Source organism: Mirounga angustirostris, unplaced genomic scaffold (assembly GCF_029215605.1).
Source record: "Mirounga angustirostris isolate CCGP_5_RB_7025 unplaced genomic scaffold, mMirAng1.0.hap1 SCAF_7, whole genome shotgun sequence".
Taxonomy (NCBI): Eukaryota; Metazoa; Chordata; class Mammalia; order Carnivora; family Phocidae; genus Mirounga; species Mirounga angustirostris.
The window spans coordinates 138,838,066-138,862,880 of record NW_026991715.1 but is presented as its reverse complement, the minus strand read 5'-3'; the positions used below and the strand labels follow the sequence as shown (position 1 = coordinate 138,862,880).

Genomic DNA, 24,815 nt, shown 5'->3' with positions numbered 1-24,815 from the left:
TAAATTTGAAATTTGTGGGTCCTAATCTTTGAATATGTTTGCATGAGAATTGAGGAAAAAAAAAACAAGAGTCAACAAATAAACAGCCGTAAACATTGGTTTCTAGACTGAGTTATGCATATAATTTGTTTAGAGAAGTGAAACAGAGAGCTGAAGAAAACATTGTAACAGTGCAAAAAACAAGTAGTGCTGTTCTTTAATTTGTGAACTCTGGTAAGTCCCGAAAACTTTTAGACTTATTAGAAGTATGAATACAGTACCAGCTCCCTGACTTCGGCTCCTTTGGAAATACAACTGTCAGCCAAGCAATGAACAATGGGGGTCCCGTTTCAGGGTATTGATCAGGATAAGCTCTCACATATGGTGCACAGAACAAGGAGAAATAGTTAGAGAAATAGATATTTTAGGCAAAATGGGAAATATATATAATTTAGTGATCATTGAACTGTGTAGTAAGTCATGAAGTTTTGGGGCAGTAAAGGTAGGTACAGAAATGAAGGACAAAAAGTATTCATGTATCTAACACAGTTTGATGTGTCAGGAAATGTTCTTAGTATTTGTGGATACTATGATAAAGATAAATTAGACCTGATTTTTAGATTTGGGATGTTCACAATCTAGTAGAGGGGAAAAATATTACAATAAAATGTGATAAGTGCCATATTTAAATCTAATAAGAGATAAGTGCTCGATTCAGCCATGCATAAAGTTAGAATATAGAAGGAGAAGCTATAAAATTTGCCTAAGAGGTTGAGGAAGATTTCACAGATGTTGTGACATATGAAATAGTTCTTAAAAGTAAACAGATGTTTGTAAAGCAGAACAGAATGAGCAGAGGGCATTGAGAGATGAAGGGATTATATAATTATTGAAAGAACATGGCCTGTTTGAGGATCTGTGACTAAAAGTATGATATACGTTTTTCTGAGAATTAAGCTGAGAACAGACAGGGCCAAATTTTATAAAGAAAAATTCAGGACGTATATGTGTACTCATGCCTTTGGTATTAGTACTAAATGGAGCTATGACATAAATTAAGTTGTGATTGGAAGCAATGTTTCTTAATAATAATTTACTTTAGAATAGCCTAAGCCAGTGATTCGCAAACTTTAACATGCATAAAACCCTAGATACTGGACTACAAGTTTCTATTTCATGGTGTGTCCAGATATTTGGTCAGACGCTTTTCTGTTTGTTTCTATGAGGGTGTTTTTGAATTAAATTAACATTTAAATTGGTAAACAAAACGGGCATCTGGCTGGCTCAGTTGGTAGAGCATGCGACTTGATCTTGGGGTCATGAGTTCGAGCCCCATGTTGGGTGCAGAAATTATTTAAATAAGTAAATAAATCTTAAAAAAAAAAAAAGATAGACTAAAACACATTGTTCTTCATGTGAGTGGGCCTTATCCAATCAGTTGAAGACCTGACTAGAAAAAAAAGGCTGACCTTCCCTTGAATAAGAGAAAATTCTTTTGCCTGATTGCCTTTAAACTAAGATAGTGGCTTTTTCTGGTTTTGGGTTTTGGACTTGACCTGGGACATTGGCTCTTCAGAGTTTTGACTTCCCAGCCTCAATAACTGCAGGAACAAATTTCTTAAAATAAATCTCTTTATTGATTCTGAATCTTCTAGACTCAAATCCTATTGGTTCTGTTTCTCTGTAGAACCCTGACTAATACAGGTACAGTTGGAAACAGAATGCAGGCTAACCTTTACTCATCCTTCATCACAAGACTGAATCCATGCAGGGGCACCTGGGTGGCTCAGTCATTAAGCGTCTGCCTTCTCCTCGGGTCATGATCCCAGGGTCCTGGGATCGAGACCCGCATCAGGCTCCCTGCTCAGCGGAAGCCTGCTTCTCCCTCTCCTACTCCCCCTGCTTGTGTTCCCTCTCTCGCTGTGTTTCTCTCTCTGTCAAATAAATAAATAAAATCTTAAAAAAAAAAAAAAAAAGACTGAATCCATGCATTATCCTATTAAACCTTCACTGATCCTCTTAGGGAGGGTAAACTACCATGGTGTTATGTTTCTCTAGCCCCTAAAAACCTTATTGCCACAATAATTATCCATAGTGCAATCATCTATTTACCTTGTCTTCTGCATGAGCTTCTTGAATTGCTCCAAAGTGAAATAGGGTCCTCAGTATCCTTACTGCCTAACATACGATACTGCCAGGCAAGTATCATTTATTAATATATTTTGAGTGAATTAATCAATGTGTAGTTTAGGATAGAAATGATAAATTATACCATACCAAAGTATTAGAATGGTGGCTAAGAAAGTAGAAAATGCCAAGTGAAAAGAGAATGATTAATATAGTCAAATATCACAAAGAAATCACGGAGTGATCAGAAATGAAAAGTACTCATTGGTTTAGCTAATAGTAAATTATGATCATAACATGAATTTCTGAAAAGCGGTGTGGATAAAATTATACATTATCTTGACCTGAGGCATAAATAAGGAAATGGTAGCTATTTACTTGAGAAAACTATATTAATAACTATATATCGAGTGCCTAAAAGTCCCACTATTTTACTAGAGAGTCATATAAAAGGAAAAGTAAGTCATAGCATACAACCTTGAAAGAATATTTATTATCCAGTAAAAAGAATAAGCTTTCATTTTTCTCTCTTTCTTTTCTTTTTTTCTTTTTTTTTTTTTTTTTTAGATATTTTAGGGTTATCATAGGCACAATTCTAAAGATGACAGAATAAGATTCCTGTTCCTTGTTCATTCAACCAAACATGAATCTAGGTACTAATGTGAAAAGATTTTGTTGATGTAAAGTCCCAATTCAGTTCACCTTAAAATACAGAGATTATCTGTGTGGGCCTGACCCAATAAGGTGGATACCTTTATTTTTATTTTATTTTTATTATTATTATTATTATTATTATTATTATTATTATTATTATATTTTTTTTAGAGAGAGAGAGCATGCATGTGTGGGTGCAGGGTGGGGAAGGGCAGAGGGAGAGGGAGAGAGAGAATACTAAGCAGACTCCATGCCCAGCATGGAGCCAGATGGAAGTGGGGCTTGATCCCTGAGATCATGACCTGAGTGAAATCAAGAGGTGATTATGTAACCAACTGAGCCACCCAGGCACCCCAAGTGGATACCTTTGAGAGCAGAGACTTCCCAGCTGGTAGCAGAAGAGAAAGTCAAAGAGATTCAAAGGAGCAAAAGGACTTGACACACTGTTGGTTGTTTGAAGAAGGAAAAAAAACACATGAGGAGAAATGCAGGCAGCCTCTAGGAGAAGAAAGCTGCCCCAGCTGACAACGGATGAAAATGGAGACATTGGGGCGCCTGGGTGGCTCAGTCATTAAGCGTCTGCCTTTGGCTCAGGTCATGATCCCAGGGTCCTGGGATTGAGCCCCACATTGGGCTCCCTGCTCAGCGGGGAGTCTACTTCTCCCTCTCCCACTCCCCCTGCTTGTATTCCCTCTCTCGCTGTGTCTCTCTCTGTCAAATAAATAAATAAAATCTTTAAAAAACAAAAAAGAAAATGGAGACATTACAACTACATCTTAAGGAAGTAGACCCAGGCAATGAGAAGAATAAGCATTAAAGCAGATTCTTCCCCAGAGCCTCCAGATAAGAGCCTAGCCCAGCTGACAATGACTTCAGTCTTGCCAGACCTTAAGCAAGGAATCCAGTTGAACCTACCTGGACCTCTGACCCACAGAAATCATGTGGTTATTTGCTACTACAAACCAGAAATGTAATAGAAATTTCTAAGTAGCTAAATTATGGATTACATGGAGGGAAGGCATTGTTACCTGTAACAGAAATATTCCAGGTATTTATTTGGAAAGCACTCTTCCTCAACAACTGTGATATGTGATGAGAATACAACACTTTCTACTTCTCTAATCAAGGCAGCTTATTGAATTCATCTGATTCTTAGTGTCTTCATTAAAATCCTAGAAATAATCTTCTGCCACAGAATGCATTTTAAAGATAAATAACAAAATAAACCTCAGTTAGTTAAAATATCTAACCCAAACTTGGATTCAATGAATATCAGCTTCCCTTAAAGGCCATATTAGGAAGAACACGGATCTAGGAGTCAGAATACTTAGATTCATATTTCGTATGAGTCCCAATTTCCTTATCTATAAAATGAAAATAATACCCATCCTTTCTATTCCAGAGATTTTTATTAGGATGACACATCTGTAAAAATACACTGTACAAAAGCAAGATAGCTATCAGTTATTCACCAGTAGCAGGGAAGGATATCATAGACCAGACACATATTTTCTGTCTTTACCATATGATGAGGCAGCTGAATAGTCACTTGGACTTAGAACCGAAGGATAAAGGAAAGCAGAATCAAACACCATGAAAATAAGAGCTGCACTGCATTTGGGCCCTACGTACATGTTCAGAGGCCCACACACTTTTTGTGACACCCCATATTCTCACATCAGTCCCTTAGCATGCGCCCTGTTCCCCTGGAGGAAGGGGATTTTTTTTTTTCCTGTGCACAGAACTGGTTTGTTTTTATTTTTTTTATTATTTTTAAAACAAATTTTATTTATTTATTTATTTATTTATTTATTTATTTATTTATTTATTTAAATAATAGACAACTTTTATCACAGGCTTCTTATTTTCTCTTAAATCCTGCTTCATTGTTTCATCTGCCCAGAAGGGGCACCTTTGTCTTACTTGCACAACACTCTATTAGGCCAAAAAAAAAAAGTTCTTTAAAATATTAACTTCTAAATGTCATTCCATAGCACACCAAGTTCCTCAGAAACTTACATTAAGAACAGTTCTAAAAACCTGATTTCAATTCTGCAAAAGAATGTCAAGCGAATGAAGAAACAAGTCACAGACTGGGAGAAAATATCTGTAAAATATACATCTGATGGACTACTTTCTAAAACATACACAGAACTCTTATTACTGATGAGAAAACAAAACCTGATTAAAAATTGGGCCAAAGATCTTAACAGACACCTCATCAAAGTAGACAGACAGATAGCAAATAAATGTACGGAAAGATGTTCCATATATACGTCATCAGAGAAATGCAAAATAAAGCAACAATGAGATGCCACTCTATACCTTGGAGTCACCCAAATCTAACGGCAAATGCTGATGAGTATGTGGAACAACAGGAACTCTCATTCATTGCTGGGGAGAATTCAAAATGGCATAACCACTCTGGAAAAGTTTGTCAGTTTCTTACAAAGCTAAATATACCCTTAGTTTGACCCACTAATCGCACTCCTTGGAATCTACCAGAAGGAATTGAAAACTTCTGTGCATATAAAAACCTACACATGAATGTTTTTATTGTTGTAGTTGATTCATAATTGCCAAAACGTGGAACCAACCAAGATGTCCTTCAGTATGTGAATGGATACACAAACTGTGGTACATTCAGACAATGGGATGTTATTGAGTATTAAAAAGAAATGAACTATCAAGCCATAAAAAGACATGGAAGATCTTATTACTTATTACTCTTCCCTTATTACTAAGGGAAGAAGCCAATCTTAAAGGCTACATATTGTATATTTATTTATTTATTTTTTATTTTTTTTAAGATTTTATTTATTTATTTGAGACAGAATGGGAGAGAGAGAGAGCACATGAGAGGGGGGAGGGTCAGAGGGAGAAGCAGACTCCCCGCTGAGCAGGGAGCCCGATGTGGGACTCGATCCCAGGACTCCAGGATCACGACCTGAGCCGAAGGCAGTCGCCTAACCAACTGAGCCACCCAGGCGCCCAAGGCTACATATTGTATAATTCAAACTATATGACATTCTGGAAAAGGAGAAACTATGGAGCCAGTAAAAAACAAAACAAAACAAAACAAACACACAAACAAAAAACACAGTGGTTACCGGAGATCAGGGTGAGTAGAGATGGATAGGCAGTACACATGGGGTTATTAGTGCAAGGAAAACACTGTGTATGATACTATAATAATGAATACATGCCACCATACTTTTATCTAAACCCACAGAATACCAGGAATGAAACTTAAGCTAATCTATAGACTTTGGATGATGATGATGTGTCAAAGGTGTTACAAATATATCACTCTGGTGGAGGATGTTCATAATGGAGGGTGTTATGCATGTGTAGGTGTGGGGACTATTTGGAAAATCTCTGTAGCTACCTCTTAATTTTGCCATAGACCTAAAACTGCTCTACAAAAAAATAGAGCCTTTAAAAAATCCATTTTATAAAAAACAGCAAGTACATTTCCAAAACAGGATATACTAGTAAATGCTTTTCTAATGTGGCTGAATTTGAGGTTAATGTTTACAAGCAACTGTATACAGAAGGGCCCCCAGTGATATTTAATAAGGCACTTATGCCAAGGAATCGGTGTATGAATGTGCACTTCCTAAAGAAGTCTCCAATATGTCTATAAAACCTTAACTATTGCTCATTCTTTCTACATATCTATTTATAATTAGGATTGAATTATTTTTAGTAATGCTTATTGAGGTGTCCCTAAGGCTATTTTTTTTAAATTATCATCTATATAATTGAGTATAATGCGATCTACTATACCTTTTTACTTAGTAGATATGCATTAACTAATTTCCCATATGAAGTACTAACAAATAGTAAAAAAAAAAAGAAAAGAAAAATAACTTATTAAGTATATATTTAAGATGTTACTTAAGTAAAAACGAGCATTCCCTTCAGCGATCATTGCAAATAATATAATTTTCATGGTATATATGAACTGATGTATATTCACAAATTAGTTTCTACTTCATGCAAATATTATTTGGACTAAGGTGATATTTAGAAGTAATCTAAAGTATGGTTTCTTATTGAAATACCTCTGGAGTGACATTTGAATTTATTTTAAAGTAAGTTCCTGTTTTTTCTAACAAATATCATTTTCTCCAGGGATTCTTCCCTTCCATCTTCTATATTTGGAGCCTGTTCCCCAAAAGTGCATAATCTTTTCTGAATCTTTTTCAATGCCCTTATCATTTCTTGGATATATTAACCCATTAATTCCTTTATTTTTTCAACTGATATTGAATGAGCTCTTATCATTTGACAGTCATTTAATTGTCATTAGGTGACAAAGAGCATGCAATTCTATTCCTAGTCTGGTTATTTTGAATATGAAAATTAACCAGAATGATCATAAATGAATCCACTCATGTATTCTTTATAACAATCATTTAAAAGTAATTAGTGAATGCTATTTTCAAAGAGAATATTATGTTGAAAAAATTATCTAAATGGAAACCACTTGAGCTAATTTTGCAGATGTAAAAACATAAAAATTCAGGCAGGATATAAAAGGCTGGAGTAGTCTAATCATTGATTGGTAACAGAGGACATTATGAAAGTGCATAAACCATAAGGAGCTATCACCCCATACCCACTAGAATGATTATAATCAAAAGATACATAACAATAAATACTGGTAATCATATAGAGAAATTGGAATCCTCACTGCTTTTAGGAATGTAAAATGTAGCTACTTTGGAAAACAGTCTGGCAGTTCATCAAATAATTAAATATAGAGTTTCTATGTGACTGAGCTATCTCACTTCAGGGTATATACCCAAAAGAAATAAAAAACATGTCTAGGAAAAGCTTTCATATTAATGCTCACAGCAATATTTTTCATGGTAGGCAAGCAGTGGAAACCACCCACAGAGCGAGCCTCACAATTAGGCGGCAAACCAGATATTTTGACTCAGGGATGGGGATGAAGTGTTCTGTGATGTCAATTTTCCACCAGTATGCTGAGATTAAAGCAAAAAAAAAAAAAAAAAAAGTATGAGATTTATTCACTGCATCTGACAATGAGTAACTGCATCTAATATGTTCTGTACACTCTGCTAGATGCTGGATGCTGGCGCCTCAAATAAAAATGGTGAGAGCCCTGCTCCCGAGAAAATCTCGGTATAAATCTTCATGTAAAAGTGACATCTTTTTTTATGATACATAAAGTAGTTTACCATTTTCCGAAGCAGCAACTGTGATGTTGTACCATGAAGTTTCTTCTCTATCAAGGACCTTTGTAGTCCTAATGGTTCCCGTATTGGCATCAATGTTGAAACATCTGTCATCTTCAGCACTGTAGTCAATGAAGTACCTAGGGAAAAAAACAGATAGCTCTTCTTTTCACTTGATAATACAACGAAGAAAGTAAAACTAAGACAAGGGCAGTATTAAATCAGATATATTCAAATATTTAAATGTATATTTTTAGTTTCTATATTTGCCTCCTAAGATTTGCCTGGCAACTTTATATTTGCATAGAACTGACATCAATTATTTTTGTCTGTCAACCCTTAATTAATGTTTACTCTAATTACTAATTCAAATTAAAAAAAAAAAACACCTTTCTGAATTCCATTAATAGAACAGTAGATAGTAGGAACTTTGGGATTAATAAGGTAGAGACAAAAAAAAAAAAAAATTGCCCCTGGGAAGTCTATAGTACTTTGGAAAACAAAACAAAACAAAACATTAAATCTTTAATGAAACTTCTCATTGCTACATATACAAAATTTTTAGGATAGTAGGAGATGTCAGAGATTAGTTTATCCCGGAGTTTCATTATAGCTGACATTTGAAGATAAATATAAAATAAAAATCAAAACATTTCAATTAATTATCATTGTATCTGCATCACCTAGCCCACTTTTTGAGTGAGAAAATGAGAAAACAACTAAATGAGAGGTAGGTTGCATTATTGGCCACAAATCATCTTCCATCTCCAATGCATAAGATGTTTCAGATTTTTCTCACATTAGATTTTGCCTCCAGCCTACTTTAGCAAATAGATGAACACCGGGTGTTTGTAGGTGTCCAATCACTAAATTGTACACCCAAAGCTAATATTACACTGTATGTTAACTAACAGGAATTTAAATAAAAACTAAAAAAAAAAAAGAATGAGATGAAAAGTGATTGAAAGTAATCATCATCATCATTGAAAGTGATGGTGTCCTGTTCCATATTTGGGCCAAGGTTTCATAAGACTTTGCCTATTCTTTCTTATGCCCTGCCACTGACACAAAAAGAACATTCTGGGGCTAGTCCACTAGTCCCAGAAGGAAGATGAGAGACACAAGGACAAAGTTGTTCCAGTTCAGGTACCCCATCCTAGAGGAGAGCTACCTAGTAAATGAGCAGATGCATTATTGAATGCACTGGAGTTAAGCAGAGCTGGCAAAAAGAAGCCAGCCTAGTTTAGCTGGTCTTCAACTAGTTCAGGCACATACACTATGGTTATAAATTACTCATTTCTTTTCTTTCTTTCTCTCTTTTTTAAAAGATTTTTATTTATTTATTTGTCAGAGAGAAAGAGAGAGAACACAAGCAGGGGGAGCAGCAGAAGGAGAGGGAGAAGCAGGCTCCTCACTGAGCAAGGAGCCCGATGTGGGACTCAATCCCAGGACCATGGGATCATGACCTGAGCCGAAGGCAGACGCTTAACAACTGAGCCAGCCAGGCATCCCTCTTTCTTTCTTTTTTAATTACTTGTTTCTCTGCCTCTAAGTTTTGGAGTTTTACATTATCCAGCAACAGTTTATTCACATAAATATGAATTAAAAAATAGTAAACAGTCATAATATTCTCTAGAAATGTTCCAAACTATTTCTAGAACTATTGAAGGAAGTGTTTCCTCCTTAAATCTCAAATACTTCTCCCCTCTTCCTTAACCTCAGCATAAGTAACATTTCATCTAGACCTTCAGAACAAAAATGAACTGATTAGGCACAAAGTACTAGGGGAAGAATATTTGAAATCCAGGAAACCAAAATGACCCTGAGATCATGACCTGAGCCGAAACCAAGAGTTGGACACTTAACCGACTGGGCCACCCAGGCGCCCCCACCGTGGCTACTTTGATTCTTAGATTGCAGAAAGTTAAAAACAATTCAGAAAAGAAATGATGTCATCTTGAATAAAGGTGGAAAAAGTAAGAAAATGGACAGAACTGTACAAAATAATGCTCTATACTGAATACAGCCTATAAAACTTTTTATTTGAGTGGCATTAGTAAAGGGGGAAATTACAAATGATTCAATTTAGTGTGTTTTGTGTGTTTGTGTGTGTATGTGTGTTTGAGCTACCATGTAATTGATAAACCTATTTACTGAGCTGAATAGAGGTAGGAGAAACAAACAAACAAACAAACACCCTTTGGGAGAAAAGAAAAAAAACTGGGAAGTAATCAATGATTTTGACACATTAGGCCTTAGAAGCCAATTAGATAAACGTGTGGAATAAAAACTAGAGAACTGGATATGGGGGCAGAGTTTAAGTTCACTTTCTGAACAGGAAATACCCATTTGAGATGTATCAGCCTAAATTTAAGGTTATGGGAAAGGCATGATTTCATCTGGGAGAGAACGATAGGACAAAAGTGAAATATTGAACACTCTAGCACCCAGACTTTTGAGCCTAAAACAGCCCAGCATATGTCCAAGAGTGGGTGCTGGCAAAAGGAGAGGAAGAGTCCAGGAGAGGAGGCAAAGTGGGAGTGGGTGGCACAGAAGCCAAGAAAGGAGAGTGTTTCAAGTGAACAATTATAGTGAATCCTACTAAGAGGCTGAGTGAGGTTAGTAAGGGTTATTGGATTTGGGAAGATGGCCATCATTCGTTAACTTGAAAAGAACAGTTTCAATAAAATATAAACTGTTTTTTTTGTTTTTATTTTTAACAGTGAATTCAAGAATATATTGAATGTGAATCTGTGAAGCCCGAGTCAGGAAATACAATACCATGCCTCTCCTAGGTGTAATGTATTAACAGAGTATGTAGAACACAGTGCAAAAGTGTGAAACCTTATAACAACCTGTGGATACACATGCACACACATGACAGAAGATATTAATAGCATCATGCAGATCAAAACTGTAGAGCATCCTAAGAAATCCCATTCAATGAAAGTAACACCTTACGGAGCTAGAATACAACCCTTGCAACTGTGTGATCAAAAGAAGAACTAGATCATTTTGCATAGATTGTTCTAATAATAACTGTATGCTAGTTGAAGAAAGCTGAAACTAAAGAAGGAATTTAAACAGGAAGAGGTACAGGTATAAAGCAAATCTGATTCAGAGAAAAGACAGAAGATCCAGACACTACAGAACAGTGGGAAAGAGCAATGTCATCGGGCTTTCCTGAAGCATTAGGTCCTCGTGCACTGAAACTGATTTTGACTTGAGTTTATATCACAAAAAGATCCTTCTCATAATATTCTTTTTCCAGAGACCCTGATGTTGAGAATGAAGGCAGGATTGCCTTAAAGATGTAAGAAGTTTCGTCACACAAAAAGGATAACTTCCTTTAAAATGTATCAGTTGGAAAACTGGTTATCACATCATCTAAAGTTAGTTGTCATTAACCTGCCTTCAAGACACTTTCCATTTTTCAGTACCCTAAGAACCATGATCTCTGTATTGGAAAATTATATCTAAAGTTAAAACATACTCAATTCCAAAGTTTCCTGCATCAACTATCAGCAAAACTCAGATTACATTGTTATCAACTCACCCCTATGAAATATGGGATGGCATGCCTCATCTTAGAAATCTGCTCGCTACAGAACTGTCAGTGTGGAAAAAAAAAAAAAATGGGGGGGAGGCGCCAGGGTGGCTCAGTTGGTTGAGTGTCCAACTCTTGATTTAGGCTCAGGTTATGATCTCAGGGTTCTAAGATGGAGCACTCAGTGGCGAGTCTGCTTGTCCCTCTCCCTCTGCTCTCTCTCTCTCTCTCTCTCAAATAGATAAATAAAATCTTTTTTAAAAATTAGATTTCTTCTGTTTCTAAGCTAAATTAAGACTAAGACATGGATAGTGTTTGTATCAGGGCAATCTGCTCTCCTTTAGGCACTTCACACAGACTTTCTAATGTAAATGCTAGCAGCATTCTGAAAGCATACTTTCAGAATAAAAATGCTTTTATTTGAATTAAAAAATATGTTTAAATATTTTTTAAATGGTAGGTATAATGCTAGGTATGTGTCTTCAGTTTCATGTTATTTACTTGTTAGCTTTCTCTGTGACCTAACTCTCCTGAGAAATCTACAATTTAAGGGCTAGATATTAGGGGATGCTTGGATGCAGAGTCTTGAACGTGGAGTTGCAATTGAATTTCAACTCAAGTAGAACTAAAGAGTTCTGCTTTACTCTAACCTTGGATTTCTGCCTAACCATACAAATAAAAACTGGAAAAAAAAAAGAAAAAAAATGAAAATGTAAGAGAAAAGAAACGATTTAAAACTATTTTGGGGTTTTAAATGTAGAATCATTCACTGCTAATGATTTAAAATTAGGGAAATATCACGGATCCATAAAAATGTTTATCAAACAAATAAAAAGTAGATGAAAATATTCTCAGTAGGTAACTTTTTAAAATATATTCATAATAAAATCCATTTGCTTCCTTCCATAAACCTTCAAAAAGGTCAACACAACATCTTAATACTTTATGAACTCATATATGAATATTTAGATTTTTTTACAATGCTAATGTTAATTTGACATTTTCAGGGATATATAACAAGCATAAAATCAAGTAGCCATTTCTGTAGACGATGTAAATTATAAATTGGGATTAATGATAAAACCTGAGAAAATAGTTCTGAGAAGTTTTTTTAAAAATATTATTGTCCATTGCTATAAAAAATGAACTAGCATAATCTGAGGCAAGAGTATATATAACTTGGCAAGATGTTATTCTTCAAATTCTACTTTCTCTCTTCATATAAGACTATCCAGGGATGATAGATAAGATTGAAAAGAAATACTCATACATGAATTATTTACAAAAGCTATCTAATAAGAAGTAAAGAAAGCTCACATTCATGGAGCACTCACAGTGTACCATAATATACTTTAAATGTTTAAATGTTTTCTATATATTAGTTCATTATAAACTCAAAACAACTGCACAAGACAAGTACTATTAATAGCCCCTTTTGGGGCGCCTGGGTGGCTCAGATGGTTAAGCATCTGCCTTCGGCTCAGGTCATGATTCCAGGGTCCTGGGATCGAGCCCCACATCAGCCTCCTGGCTCAGCGGGGAGCCTGCTTCTCCTTCTCCCTCTGCCTCTCTCCCTGCTCATGCTCCCTCTCTCTGTATCTCTGTGTCTCAAATGAATAAATAAAATCTTAAAAAAAAAAAATAGCCCCTTTTTACAGAGGAGGAAAGTGAGGTATGGAGCGATGAAGAATTTTATTCAATATCACGAAGCTAGTTAGGTCAAGTGATTAAAATACAATTTAAGTCCATCAAGTAATATTTATAAGCTCCCTTATTTTATTTTATTTTTTTTTAATTTTTTTAGGATCCTATCACTGTTATTTTATTTTTTAATTTTATAGTGTTATGTTAGTCACCATACAATACATCATTAGTTTTGATGTAGTGATCCACGATTCATTGTTTTCATACAACACCCAATGCTCCATGCAGTACATGCCCTCCTTAATACCCATCACCGGGCTAACCCATCCCATCCCCCCACCCGCCTCCCCGCTAAAACCCTCAGTTTATTTCTCAGAGTCCATAGTCTCTCATGGTTTGTCTCCCCCTCTGATTTCCCCCCCTTCATTTTCCCCTTCCTTCTCCTAATGTCCTCCATGCTATTCCTTATGTTCCACAAATAAGTGAAACCATATGATAATTGACTTTCTCTGCTTGACTTATCACTTAGCATAATCTCCTCCAGTCCCATCCATGTTGATGTAAAAGTTGGGTATTCATCCTTTCTGATGGCTGAGTAATACTTCATTGTATATATGGACCACATCTTCTTTATCCATTCATCTGTTGAAGGGCATCTCAGTTCTTTCCACAGTTTGGCTATTGCAGACATTGCTGCTATGAACACTGAGGTGCATATGGCCCTACTTTTCACTACTCTGTGTGGTTCTGATTTCAATTTCCCTGATGGCTAATGATGATGAACATTTGTTCATGTGTCTGTTAGCCATTTGTAGGTCTTCTTTTGAGAAGTGTCTGTTCATGTCTTCTGCCCATTTTTTGACTTGATTATTTGATTTTTTTGGGTGTTGAATTTGAGTTCTTTATAGATCTTGAAAGTATTTAAGGCTTTATCTATTCATTCAAAAGTATTTATTTGAACGAGCACAAGTAAAGAATGAGGGGTATTTAAAAGAGGAAATAATAAGACCTGGGAATTAAACATGATTTAGTTAGGGAAACAGAAAAGGGAAGAATTTGCAAACTAACATGATCAATGCTCAGAGTTTAAAATCAGAGACAAAGGACACTTGGGTGGTTCATTCAGTTAAGCGTCTGCTTTCGGCTCAGGTCATGATCCTAGGGTCTTCGGATCAAGTTCCCTTGGGCTCAGGTCATGATCCCAGGGTCCTGGGATTGAGTTCTGCAACATTGTCCCTGCTCTGCGGAGAGTTGGCTTCTCCCTCCGCCCCTCATCCCACTCATTCTCTCAATCTCTCTCTCTCGCAATAAATAAAATCTTTTAAAACAAAACAAAAATCAGAGACAAGAGTAAAATTCTAAACAAAACAAGGCTTCAGAAGTGGTTTTTGCAGCGATGACTAGAGAGGCATCTTCAAAGGCTAAATACACAGAAAGGCTCTTGAAGATACATAGAAAAGAAAGAAGAATGTGTAGGGGACTTTATCAAGAACAAAATTTCCGATTTTCAGATATTTTAGAGAAAATAACCTCTTGAGGCTGCTGAAAAATATCTATATTCTTTTTCTCTGTCTACAAGATGTAGATCCTGGCCTTGATTTATTCAAAACACAAAGATGAACTCTATGGAAATTTGCCTCTAAAATAGATCCAGCATATGTGTGAAAATGGTGTTAAGCACTAAAGAAATTTACACACGTTTGGAAACCAAGTAAATGTGATGCTCATAAATCTAAACCACTTCTTAGCTCTGTGACTTAATCAATATATCACCTCTCTGAATTTTCTTTGTAAGCAAAATGCAGATATGACCTACATCCTAATTTTATTGTGAGGATTAAGTGAGGTAATACTTGAAAGCATTTTATGGTTGGGTACCAAATGATAGGCCTTAATAGATAAATATCATTTGTTTCAATGTCTTTTAGGATGGTTTTATGTCTTGGAAACCTTGAGTCTATTTTGATTAGAAAGTTCACAAATAGTAAGTGCTGTTTTTTGTTTGTTCGTTCTTTTCTGTTTTGTTTTTCTGGCAAAGTGTTGTAAGCACAATGGGATCTGAATAAGGATTATTATTGAAGGAACAAGAGTTTCCATGTAAATAGCATGAACTACTGTTTGTTTCTAAAAAATCTATCAGAGAATGAAATTATCTGTAATTCCTTATTTGGTGCATATGAGTCATTTTCATTTGGAAACTATATGAGAATAAAGCTCTTTTGCTTTCACTCATTATATTATAGGTGTATGACTTTGGCTCATAAGTGAATCAATAAACTAATCAATTATTCAACAAATATAAAGAACATGTTGATACCTAGTATGAAATTAATTAAGGCATTTCATAGTAGCTTTTACTTCTTTTATACCCATTTTGGTAGAAACAATCAAGCCAATAAGTCATCATATTTCACTTATTTAGAGCAGTATATTTTCATATAGAGACAGTTTTTTTTATGCGTTTCTAATATCTTTCATACATACTCCTAATATTTGAAATTTGTTAGGTTAATTTAGGAAACTATTTTTTTTTTTTAAAGAGTGAGTGCTTAGCTTACTTTCGTCTGTCATCAAGAGATACCTAAATATTGAAAAATGACAGATTCATTTATACTTCCCACAGTATTTCACTGAACTCATTGTTCTAGATATAATTTTAAGACATAATACAGTGACACTCCATAGTATATCTAGTTAATTCCTGGGACCAATCTACAGGCATATTTGGTCAAAGGGTAAGCATGACAGAGGAAATGTTGAGGCAGATACAAGGCTACTCTAATATGATGATTATGACACATCATTAAATCTCTACCACCACTATGTGTTCACTGCATTCTGCATGAATCATCATTGTAATCATGAATCATCAAGGTAACATCTATATTAAATGCTATTTGGGAAATTATATGATCAATGATCAATAAGATGCTGTGTGTGAGGAATTGGTAATCTCTTGGCTATCGACTAGAGTAAGTGAAATTAAGTTTGTGCGAGCTCATATTTGCCTGGTAGTCCTTAAGATCCCTCTAACTGGACCAGTTCCCTATGCAAACCTTACTTAATTTCACACTGACACATACATGGGCCCATGTAGCATAGGAAAACGTCTTGCAATGTGGCCATCATAAGTTATAATCCTGGGTTATAATTTTTATTCCTACAGTTACTCTCTTTTCTGTCATACAACATATGCATCATCTCTTATTTCTAGTAAATATGTATTAGTGCAGTAAGTAAAGAGAAAATGCATTACCCTGAAATATGATGAAAATTCATTATTCAAATTAGAATTTATGGATCAACAAATATGCAGACAAATTATTGGCCAGAGCAAACAGTCAATCTCAATAATGATTCCCTTCATTCAAGTATTTTCCTTAACAGAAGCAACTTTAAACAAATTACCAGTTCATCATTTGGCACTCAATTTCCCTTTGATTATGTAGATAGAAACTCAAGATAATTATTAGTCATGTTAAAGTGCACTGGAATGTTATTTTTCATTTTGATAATAAAATTTCAGTCCTCAGAGGCACCTATTATTTTCATTATACTCTGTCCATTTTACTGTAAGAAATTAATTTAAAACTTATGTAATGGAAATCTATTTTTACAGTGATTTACCTAGAGAAACATCAGTTGGCTTAAAGTATAGGAGACCTCTTTCAGTTGTCACAATTTAGATGCTTGTAGATATAGAATGTGAGTGGCAAAGAAAATTTATTTGAGATTTTGCCTCCCAAACAACAGCTTTTATAAGTTTTACTGACTATGATCAATAGATGGGATAAAGTTTAATCAATATGCACCCTGTGGGATATTACAACAACTTGGCCTCATCTTTAACAAAAAGTCACACACTTGCAGTATAGCTTAGATTCATTAAATGATTTAAGGTTCCCTTAGCTTACTTTGGGGATGCAATTTACTCCATAATCCATGTATCCAGAAAATAATCTTTCTGGAAAAAAACAAACAAACAAACAAACAAACAAACAAACAAACAGAAAAACACAAGGACCATTTACCACCTGATAGTGTGTATTGTACTTAATAAAACAGGCAGCACATATAGGACACAGATATTTTAGAAGCTTTTTAACTTCCTGAACCAAGACCCTGATCCAAGGAAACAAAAAATATCTAAAGAAGAAAAAAATCTCTGCCTAAAAATTGTTTCCTCAGTTTTTCATGCCTGTAAGTAACTAAGATATCAGAAATTCTAATACTCCTGAGTTCTAGAATGCTATGGAACCATGTTTAGCAATTACCATTTATTTGAAAAAATTACATGCAAGCTATTTGGGTGTTTAGTCTCCGGTCAGTAGACTAGCAAAGCATCACTAAGCCAGGGTTTATGTATTCATTCCAAGGCTCAATGAGTTATGCTTGCCACCCAGAAAATAAGTTCTTCTTCTGGGGTCCGGACTGCGATTTGGGGTGGGTACCACCATATGCTAGACTGTCAGATAAATTTGAACCCCCAAATGGAAAAAAAATCTGCAGGAGTTTTTGTGTCTTTATTGAAGCCTGGTAAAAATGATCACATTCTTATCCAGTCTCTATGATTAGTTAGCTGTGTGAGTCACTCAGCCTTCTTGGTCGAAGATATCTGTATCTTTATAAGAACAGGGCTATCTCGGGGGCACCTGGGTGGCTCAGTGGGTAAAGTGTCTGCCTTTGGCTCAGGTCATGATCCCAGGGCCCTGGAATCAAGTCCCACATCAGGCTCCCCGCTGAGCCTTCTCCCTCTGCCCCTCCCCCCTGCTCATGCTCTCATTGTCTGGTGCTCTCTCTCTCTCTCAAATGAATAAATTAAAAATCTTAAAAAAAAAAAAGAACAGGGTTATTTCCATCATCTTTAAGTCCCTTTACATTCTCAAATGTCATATTCACATGACATTTTGTAGTCAAGTTATTAGTCAATGTAAATGTGCTAACCATATATAATATGATACAAAATACAAGCCAGAGACAAAGATTTCTGGCTTTAAATGGGAGCCTCCTTTCTCTATCTCTGCCCCGTTTGCATTAAATGTCTCTAATGAGTTCTCATTTTTTTTTCTTTTAAAGATTTTATTTATTTGTCAGAGAGAGAGAGAGGGCATAAGCAGTGGGAGTATCAGGCAGAGGGAGAATCAGGCTCCCTGCCAAGCAAGGAGCCCAATGCGGGACTTCATCCCAGGACCCTGGGATTGTGACCTGAGCCAAAGGCAGATGCTTAACCACTGAGCCACCTGGGAGTCCCAAGTTGTCCCCTTTGTATCAGAAGACCATGATAGTTTTGATGAGGGTAGATTAAGTCTTCCTATTATGGAACGAATTAAGGTATTCGTGACTTAAATGAACTAAACTTTTACAAATAAATTTTGTCTATAGAATAAAAGCTCATTTTGTATCAGATGATCTTTTACATGAATATATTTTGATAATTTTTCATCTTCTTTTCAAGAGTATGAATCCTGCATGCAAACCTTCTTAAATATTTGTTTTTACTCTACTTTTCAATTTTGCAACATGACCTTGTCATTATTTTGAAATATTTCTAATTTTTTGCTGTTATGGCATTCAAAATTAATGCAATGTTCTAACTCCCATCTCATCATGAACTATGTGAAAATTCAGAAATGCATAGGAAAACAAATATAACAATAAGTATGTGGTGAATATACTGTAAGCGTTTGTTCACTGAAAGTACAGCTAAACTCAAAACAGATTGAACAAACACTTCTAATTCTCTGCAACTAGTCTTTTTTTTTTTAAGATATTTTAGAAAGATTTTTTTTATTTTGGCAAATATTTCTAAATCTGATCACAATTTTCTTTTTTTTAAGATTTTATTTATTTATTTGAGAGAGAGAATGAGATAGAGAGAGCATGAGAGGGGGGAGGGTCAGAGGGAGAAGCAGACTCCCTGCCGAGCAGGGAGCCCGATGCGGGACTCGATCCAGGGACTCCAGGATCATGACCTGAGCCAAAGGCAGTCGCTTAACCAACTGAGCCACCCAGGCGCCCACAATTTTATTTCTTATGTTAGCATGTAAATAGGCTATTGTCCCTAAATAGTGTCATGATGAGCATTTGACATGATTATGCAAAATATTTAATATTTCCTCTGACTGCTTTAAGGTTATCATACGAAGAAAAAAATAAAAATCTTAACAATGAGTAAATGTACAGATAAAATCAGATTATGAACCAGAGTGGAAAAGAAGTAAAGATGTGAGGGAAATACTTAGTCATATAAATTTATAGTAAAGCTTTTCATCATATGAGAAATATTGAGGACTTCAATAATTTTCTTTTTTGTTGAACTAAATCAAGTCTAATGTCTTAGACTTTATAATATGAAGAAACTCTAAAATTAAGAACAGTTTTGCTCTTGAGATGCTAGAGGTAAAATAAGACTTGACTGTCTTCAGATCCCTTTTCCCATGTGTGAAACACATCTACGTGAATACGAGATCCCACGTACTGGCATTTAATTAATGGCTTTATAAACATGCAAAATATTCATCTGCTTCCTACTTTATGATATGTGACTTCTGTAAGTGCAGTTTTTATTGTTTTTGTTAGTTGAGATATATAAGATGTAGCAGAATATTGCTAAAAACAGGGTTTGGGGGGAAAAGTAAAACCGGATCCAAATTCCTAGTCTGCCACTTTATCACTATGGAAAATGGGTCCAATTACTTAACTTTCTGAGCCCTCAATTCTTCATCTGTCGAATGGGATGAATAATACAGACACTTTAGGGTTCTTACAGGGGTTTTTGGCATGCTATATAAAGCCCCTGGCCCACAGATAGCAAGCAATGAACAATCACTATTTTTAACAGTCACTTTCTAGAAAGCTCTCTAGCTTCTCATGTCCAGTATAGAATTGCTCATCTCTCAGTAGCTACACAGGAAATTCCTGAATTCCATTTGTAATATACCAGCAAGTGAGTACAGACTGTTTAAATCAAGGGTTTCTTCACTGCTAGTAAAAAGCCTGATTCTGATTTCATTTTCAAAATACAAGGTGATGATTAGATTGCTGCAAATTGCACAGTCTTGTTTTAAGAGAGACAAAAGCTAGACCTGGTATGCTCTTAGAAATCTGAAGAATCTTACTAATAGTTTAGAAAATTGGAACACAAAGACTGATGTCAGGAAGTTTGCACAAATGCCTATAAGACTCAAACTCCCTTTCATTATCAATTTTGCAAACTTGGAGTTAATTGCATTTCAGGGCACATTGCAAGGTACATCTTTTCAAAGTACGTTTCCTTAATTAGTACAAACATTTGGTCCCTGAGAGAGGTGGAAGTATAGCTTGCTTTTCTGTTTGTTAATGTTTTCTGTTTTTTATTCACTGTTTACACCTAGAGGCCTGTGTGAATGACACATTTTTATTAAAATCAAGAATAAATATTATGTTAATTATGCCCCCAAACAGCAGCTATAGAGTCTAGTTATTTTAAGGCAGCATTGGAAGGATTCATTTTAGTTTTCTAACCAAAACAAAATAAAAAGGATAATGCGTATTCTAATGGATTAGTATGTCTCAATATTAGTGTTTAGAGACAATATACCAATCGTCTTTGTATCCCAGAAACTGGGAGAACATATGTAACATAGCAGGTGTTCAATTAAAAGCTTTTAATAATATGGAGCCATTACTGAGGTAATCAATAATATCATGGGACAATTAATTACATATAAATAACATTTTATTAAATGAACTGTAGATGTTGAAACATCCACATGGCTATGCATGTATGTGAAATATACATACTGGTATGTAATCCTCAAAAATGTATTTTCAGGGGCGCCTGGGTGGCTCAGTCAGTTAAGCATCTGCCTTCGGCTCAGGTCATGATCCCGGAGTCTTGGGATCGAGCCCCGTATCAGGCTCCCTGCTCACTGGGGAGTCTGCTTCTCCCTCTACCCCACACCCCACTCGTGCTCTCTCTCTCACTTGCTTTCTCTCTCTCAAATAAATAAAATCTTTAAAAAAAAAAGTATTTTCAGAATTTCTTTCCATGAGAATAATTACTCCTTCCGTTTTACCAAGGGACAGCCCAGTTTGGTTTGCTCTATGTCAGGGTTTCACATTTTCAGCATTATCGATATTTTGGACCAGCTACTTCTCTGTTGTGGGGACTCTTTTGTGAATTGTAGGATGTTCTAGCACCATCCCTGGCCTCTACCCACAGATGATAGTATTCCTCCCTCAGTTGTGACGGCCAAACATGTCTTAAGATATTGCCAAATATCCTCTGGTGTGTGTGTGGTATTGTCCTTGGGTAAGAACTATTATTCTTTGTGGAATGAGTGTTTTTTGTGTATGTTGGGATATATAGACCAACACTGAAAGAAGTTTGTGTCTGACCTCAATTTTTCCTCCCTTTGGCCTACCATTTTGGAAAATATATTCTACCCCTCATAGCGTTTTTAAAATTTGTTATGTTGTAAAAATGTATTACAGAATACATCATTAATATCAAACTTGAGTTTTCAAAAGAAACTCTTACCATTATTTATCAAATCTTTTCACATCAAACTAAGAGCATGAAATATTTTTCTCAAAGTGTATTGTCTTCTTTTGATAAAGGATGGACACATTTATAAGTATCTTTTAGAATGCTCTAGTTTTTAATGTTGTTAGAAGAATTTTTACTTATTATTATGTGACAAAAATATTGTTGAAATATGGCATTCCATGGAATAATGAAGCATAGTGGGCTTCTCCCTCATTTGACAACTAAACACATTGACTTAAATATCCATCCCTTTGATCAGAGATCAATTTCTAAAATTGGGTTTATGCATATTATTTTGTATAGTTTGCCTATCCTGAAACTTCAAACCATGCTTAACTCTTGCTGTAACTGTGACAGAGGGGTTATCAATTGACAAGGTGTTGTTTTTGTACTCACAGATGGAATAGGATTGTTGAATATATACATTAGTGCACAGAAAATTGTTTCTGTCCATGCATGAGTGCTGCCGGCATTTCTTTTTTAACTGAAATAATAATGCTTATATAAAAGAAAATTGAAACCCTTTATAAACATAACATAGACATCAAGGAGAATATTTACCATAATAGCTTTTGTTAAAAAAGGATAATAAATGAAGAATCTGAGAATAAGGACTTGATAGGATCAAGCCGACAAATTTGTTAAAGATTTCAAACTTTCTAGGGCCTTAGGATTATCCAAGGTATAAATACAAGGTAACTAAAAAGCCTTGTACCAGTATGCAACCCTTTGATTTTTATCATAATTGAGACCAAAAAAAAAAAAGAAAAAGAAAAAGGAAACACCTTTCTGATCATGCAAGAAAAGTTTCATTATCCCTACTGCATGACATACCACAATAAAAAAATATTATTTAGTGATAACTTACTGATTGTGCTTGGTATTTTATATCAATTTAACTTAATTCTATCAACATATTTATACAACATCGTTATTCCTTGCTCATATATTTGAGATTCAGCAAGGTTGATTGACTAGAAGATGATATAGCTAGTAAGTCAGACACCAGAATTCCCACCCTGGTCTTTCCATCTTCAGGAAGTAAGTACTTCTCTAAATAGCACTCTCTGCTGCCTTAAAATTTAGAAGTTAGAAGTTATAGAGTGACTACTAGATGCAAGCAACTCTGTTTAGCATTTCATGCACATTGCTTCATGCATTCTCACAATAACTCTGAGAGACAGATGTTAATTTTCTCTTTTTACAGATAAGAGTAGATGATTTCCTAAATGCACACAACTACTGTGACAGAACCAGGAGGCAGAGATGAGTATAATTCCCAAATCCTTAATTTGTACTATAGCTACACTTCCTATCACTAAGAACTCAAAATTCTCTAGTTAAATATTTCTACATAACTTTTCCATTCAATTACGCTCACATCTATTAAGTCAAATGAAAAAATATAATCTATGTGGTCAACAATATACAATTGATCCTTGAAAAACACAGGATTTAGAAGTGTTGATCTCCTTCACCCACACACCGTAGAAAACACGTATAACTTTTGACCCCCCAAAAACTTAAATACTAAGCCTACTGTTGACTGGAAGCCTTACCAATAATGTAAATAGTCGATTAACCCATATTTCATATGTTACATGTATTAGATATTATATTCTTACAATAAAGTATGCTAGGGAAAAAAAATCATTATTAAGAAAGTCATAAGGAAGAGAAAATACATTTGCAGAACTATTATAAAAAAAGCCATGTACTATAAGCAAAAATCCATGTATTATAAACAGACCTGTGCAGTCCAAGGCCATGCTATTGACAGTCAACTGCATTCAAGGAGATAGTTACATGTATTCTAAATTTGACAGAAACCCATCGCTACATTACTCAGTCAAGGAATCAATTTTCTAATTTAATTACCTTAATAGAAAATAACTTGGAAATAAAATATTTCACATTTTATTATTCATTTTAAATTATTGTGAGAGGCAATAAAAATTTTTAAATGTCTACAAAATTAAGGCATACCGTACCTTACTAAGCTATTAGCACTGTCAGGATCTTGTGCCAAAACTGTGCCAACAACAGTCCCGATTTTGGCATTTTCATAGACTTCCATGACATAGGAAGGCATGGAAAAGAGTGGTGGTTCATCCACATCTCCAACAATGATCTTCAGCATGGTAGCATCTTTAAAAGGACCCAAGTGAGAGAAGCGGAAATCAAGATGTGTATTTGCTCCTTCTATGGTGAGAGTATATGACTTCTTTTTCTCATAGTTCAGTGGCTGTTGGGAAAAAATACATAAGATTTCCAATATTATAACTATCATTGCATTTCAAACAAACATTTTTTTTGCATTTTTGAAAACAAACAGATGTGGATAGATTTAATTCAATCTATTTTCATTTATCAACAGACTATGAAGTTTGTCTTCATAATAACATCTAAAGCAAAAATCATGAAAACTCAAGTCTGAATCAACTGTAATTTTTCAAGCTATAAATATGATGATAACTAGGAACAAAAAAAATATTTCCTACAGACAAACAAATACTGTCTTTTGGAGATTCTCATTCTTAGTTTCTAGTAACTTCTATCTTCTCTTCAGTTTGCATTAGCACTCTTAAAAATATTTGCTACTGGGGTGCCCGGTAGGCTTAATAAACGTCTGTCTTCAGCCCGGGTCATGATCCCAGGGTCCGGGGATCAAGCCCTGCATCGGGCTCCCTGTTCTGTGGGAAGCCTGTTTCTCCCTCTCCCACTCCCCCTACCTGTGTTCCTTCTCTCATTGTGTCTCCCTCTGTCGAATAAATAAATAAAATCTTTAAAAAATATATTTCCTACTAATTTTTTAACTTTAAAAAATAGATTTTTGTTTTGCATTTAAACAATTTATGTTCTATCATTGATTTTTTTTTTTTTTTAATCTATCCTCATCTTACTTTCGCCTTGCTGGTTTTAAACTTGGTATTTTATTCTACAATCTGATAAACTTTTAAGTTTTCAATTCAACAACATTTCCTTAGAATCTTAGTAAACTATGCAGACTTTTGAATCTTATGTTTATTGTTTTAATTATATTTATTTTGTTTTGCTGGTAATACCATTTCATGTTTTTTTTTTAAAGATTTTATTTGTTACATGTTTTGTTTCCATATTCTTTAAT

At 35.0% G+C, this 24,815-nt stretch overlaps 1 protein-coding gene across 4 annotated transcripts in view; it reads right to left on the bottom strand.

The window, feature by feature from the left end:
- CDH18 (cadherin 18) overlaps positions 1-24,815 on the bottom strand; it is a 315,869-nt gene that overhangs the window by 50,267 nt on the left and 240,787 nt on the right. For all 4 annotated transcript variants that reach the window (XM_045888209.1, XM_045888202.2, XM_064595613.1 and 1 more), the window contains 2 exons: positions 23,680-23,933; positions 7,971-8,107 (listed from right to left, as the gene is read on the bottom strand). In XM_045888209.1, the coding sequence (XP_045744165.1) occupies positions 7,971-8,107; positions 23,680-23,933 (391 nt within the window). The remainder of the gene's footprint in view (positions 1-7,970; positions 8,108-23,679; positions 23,934-24,815) is intronic.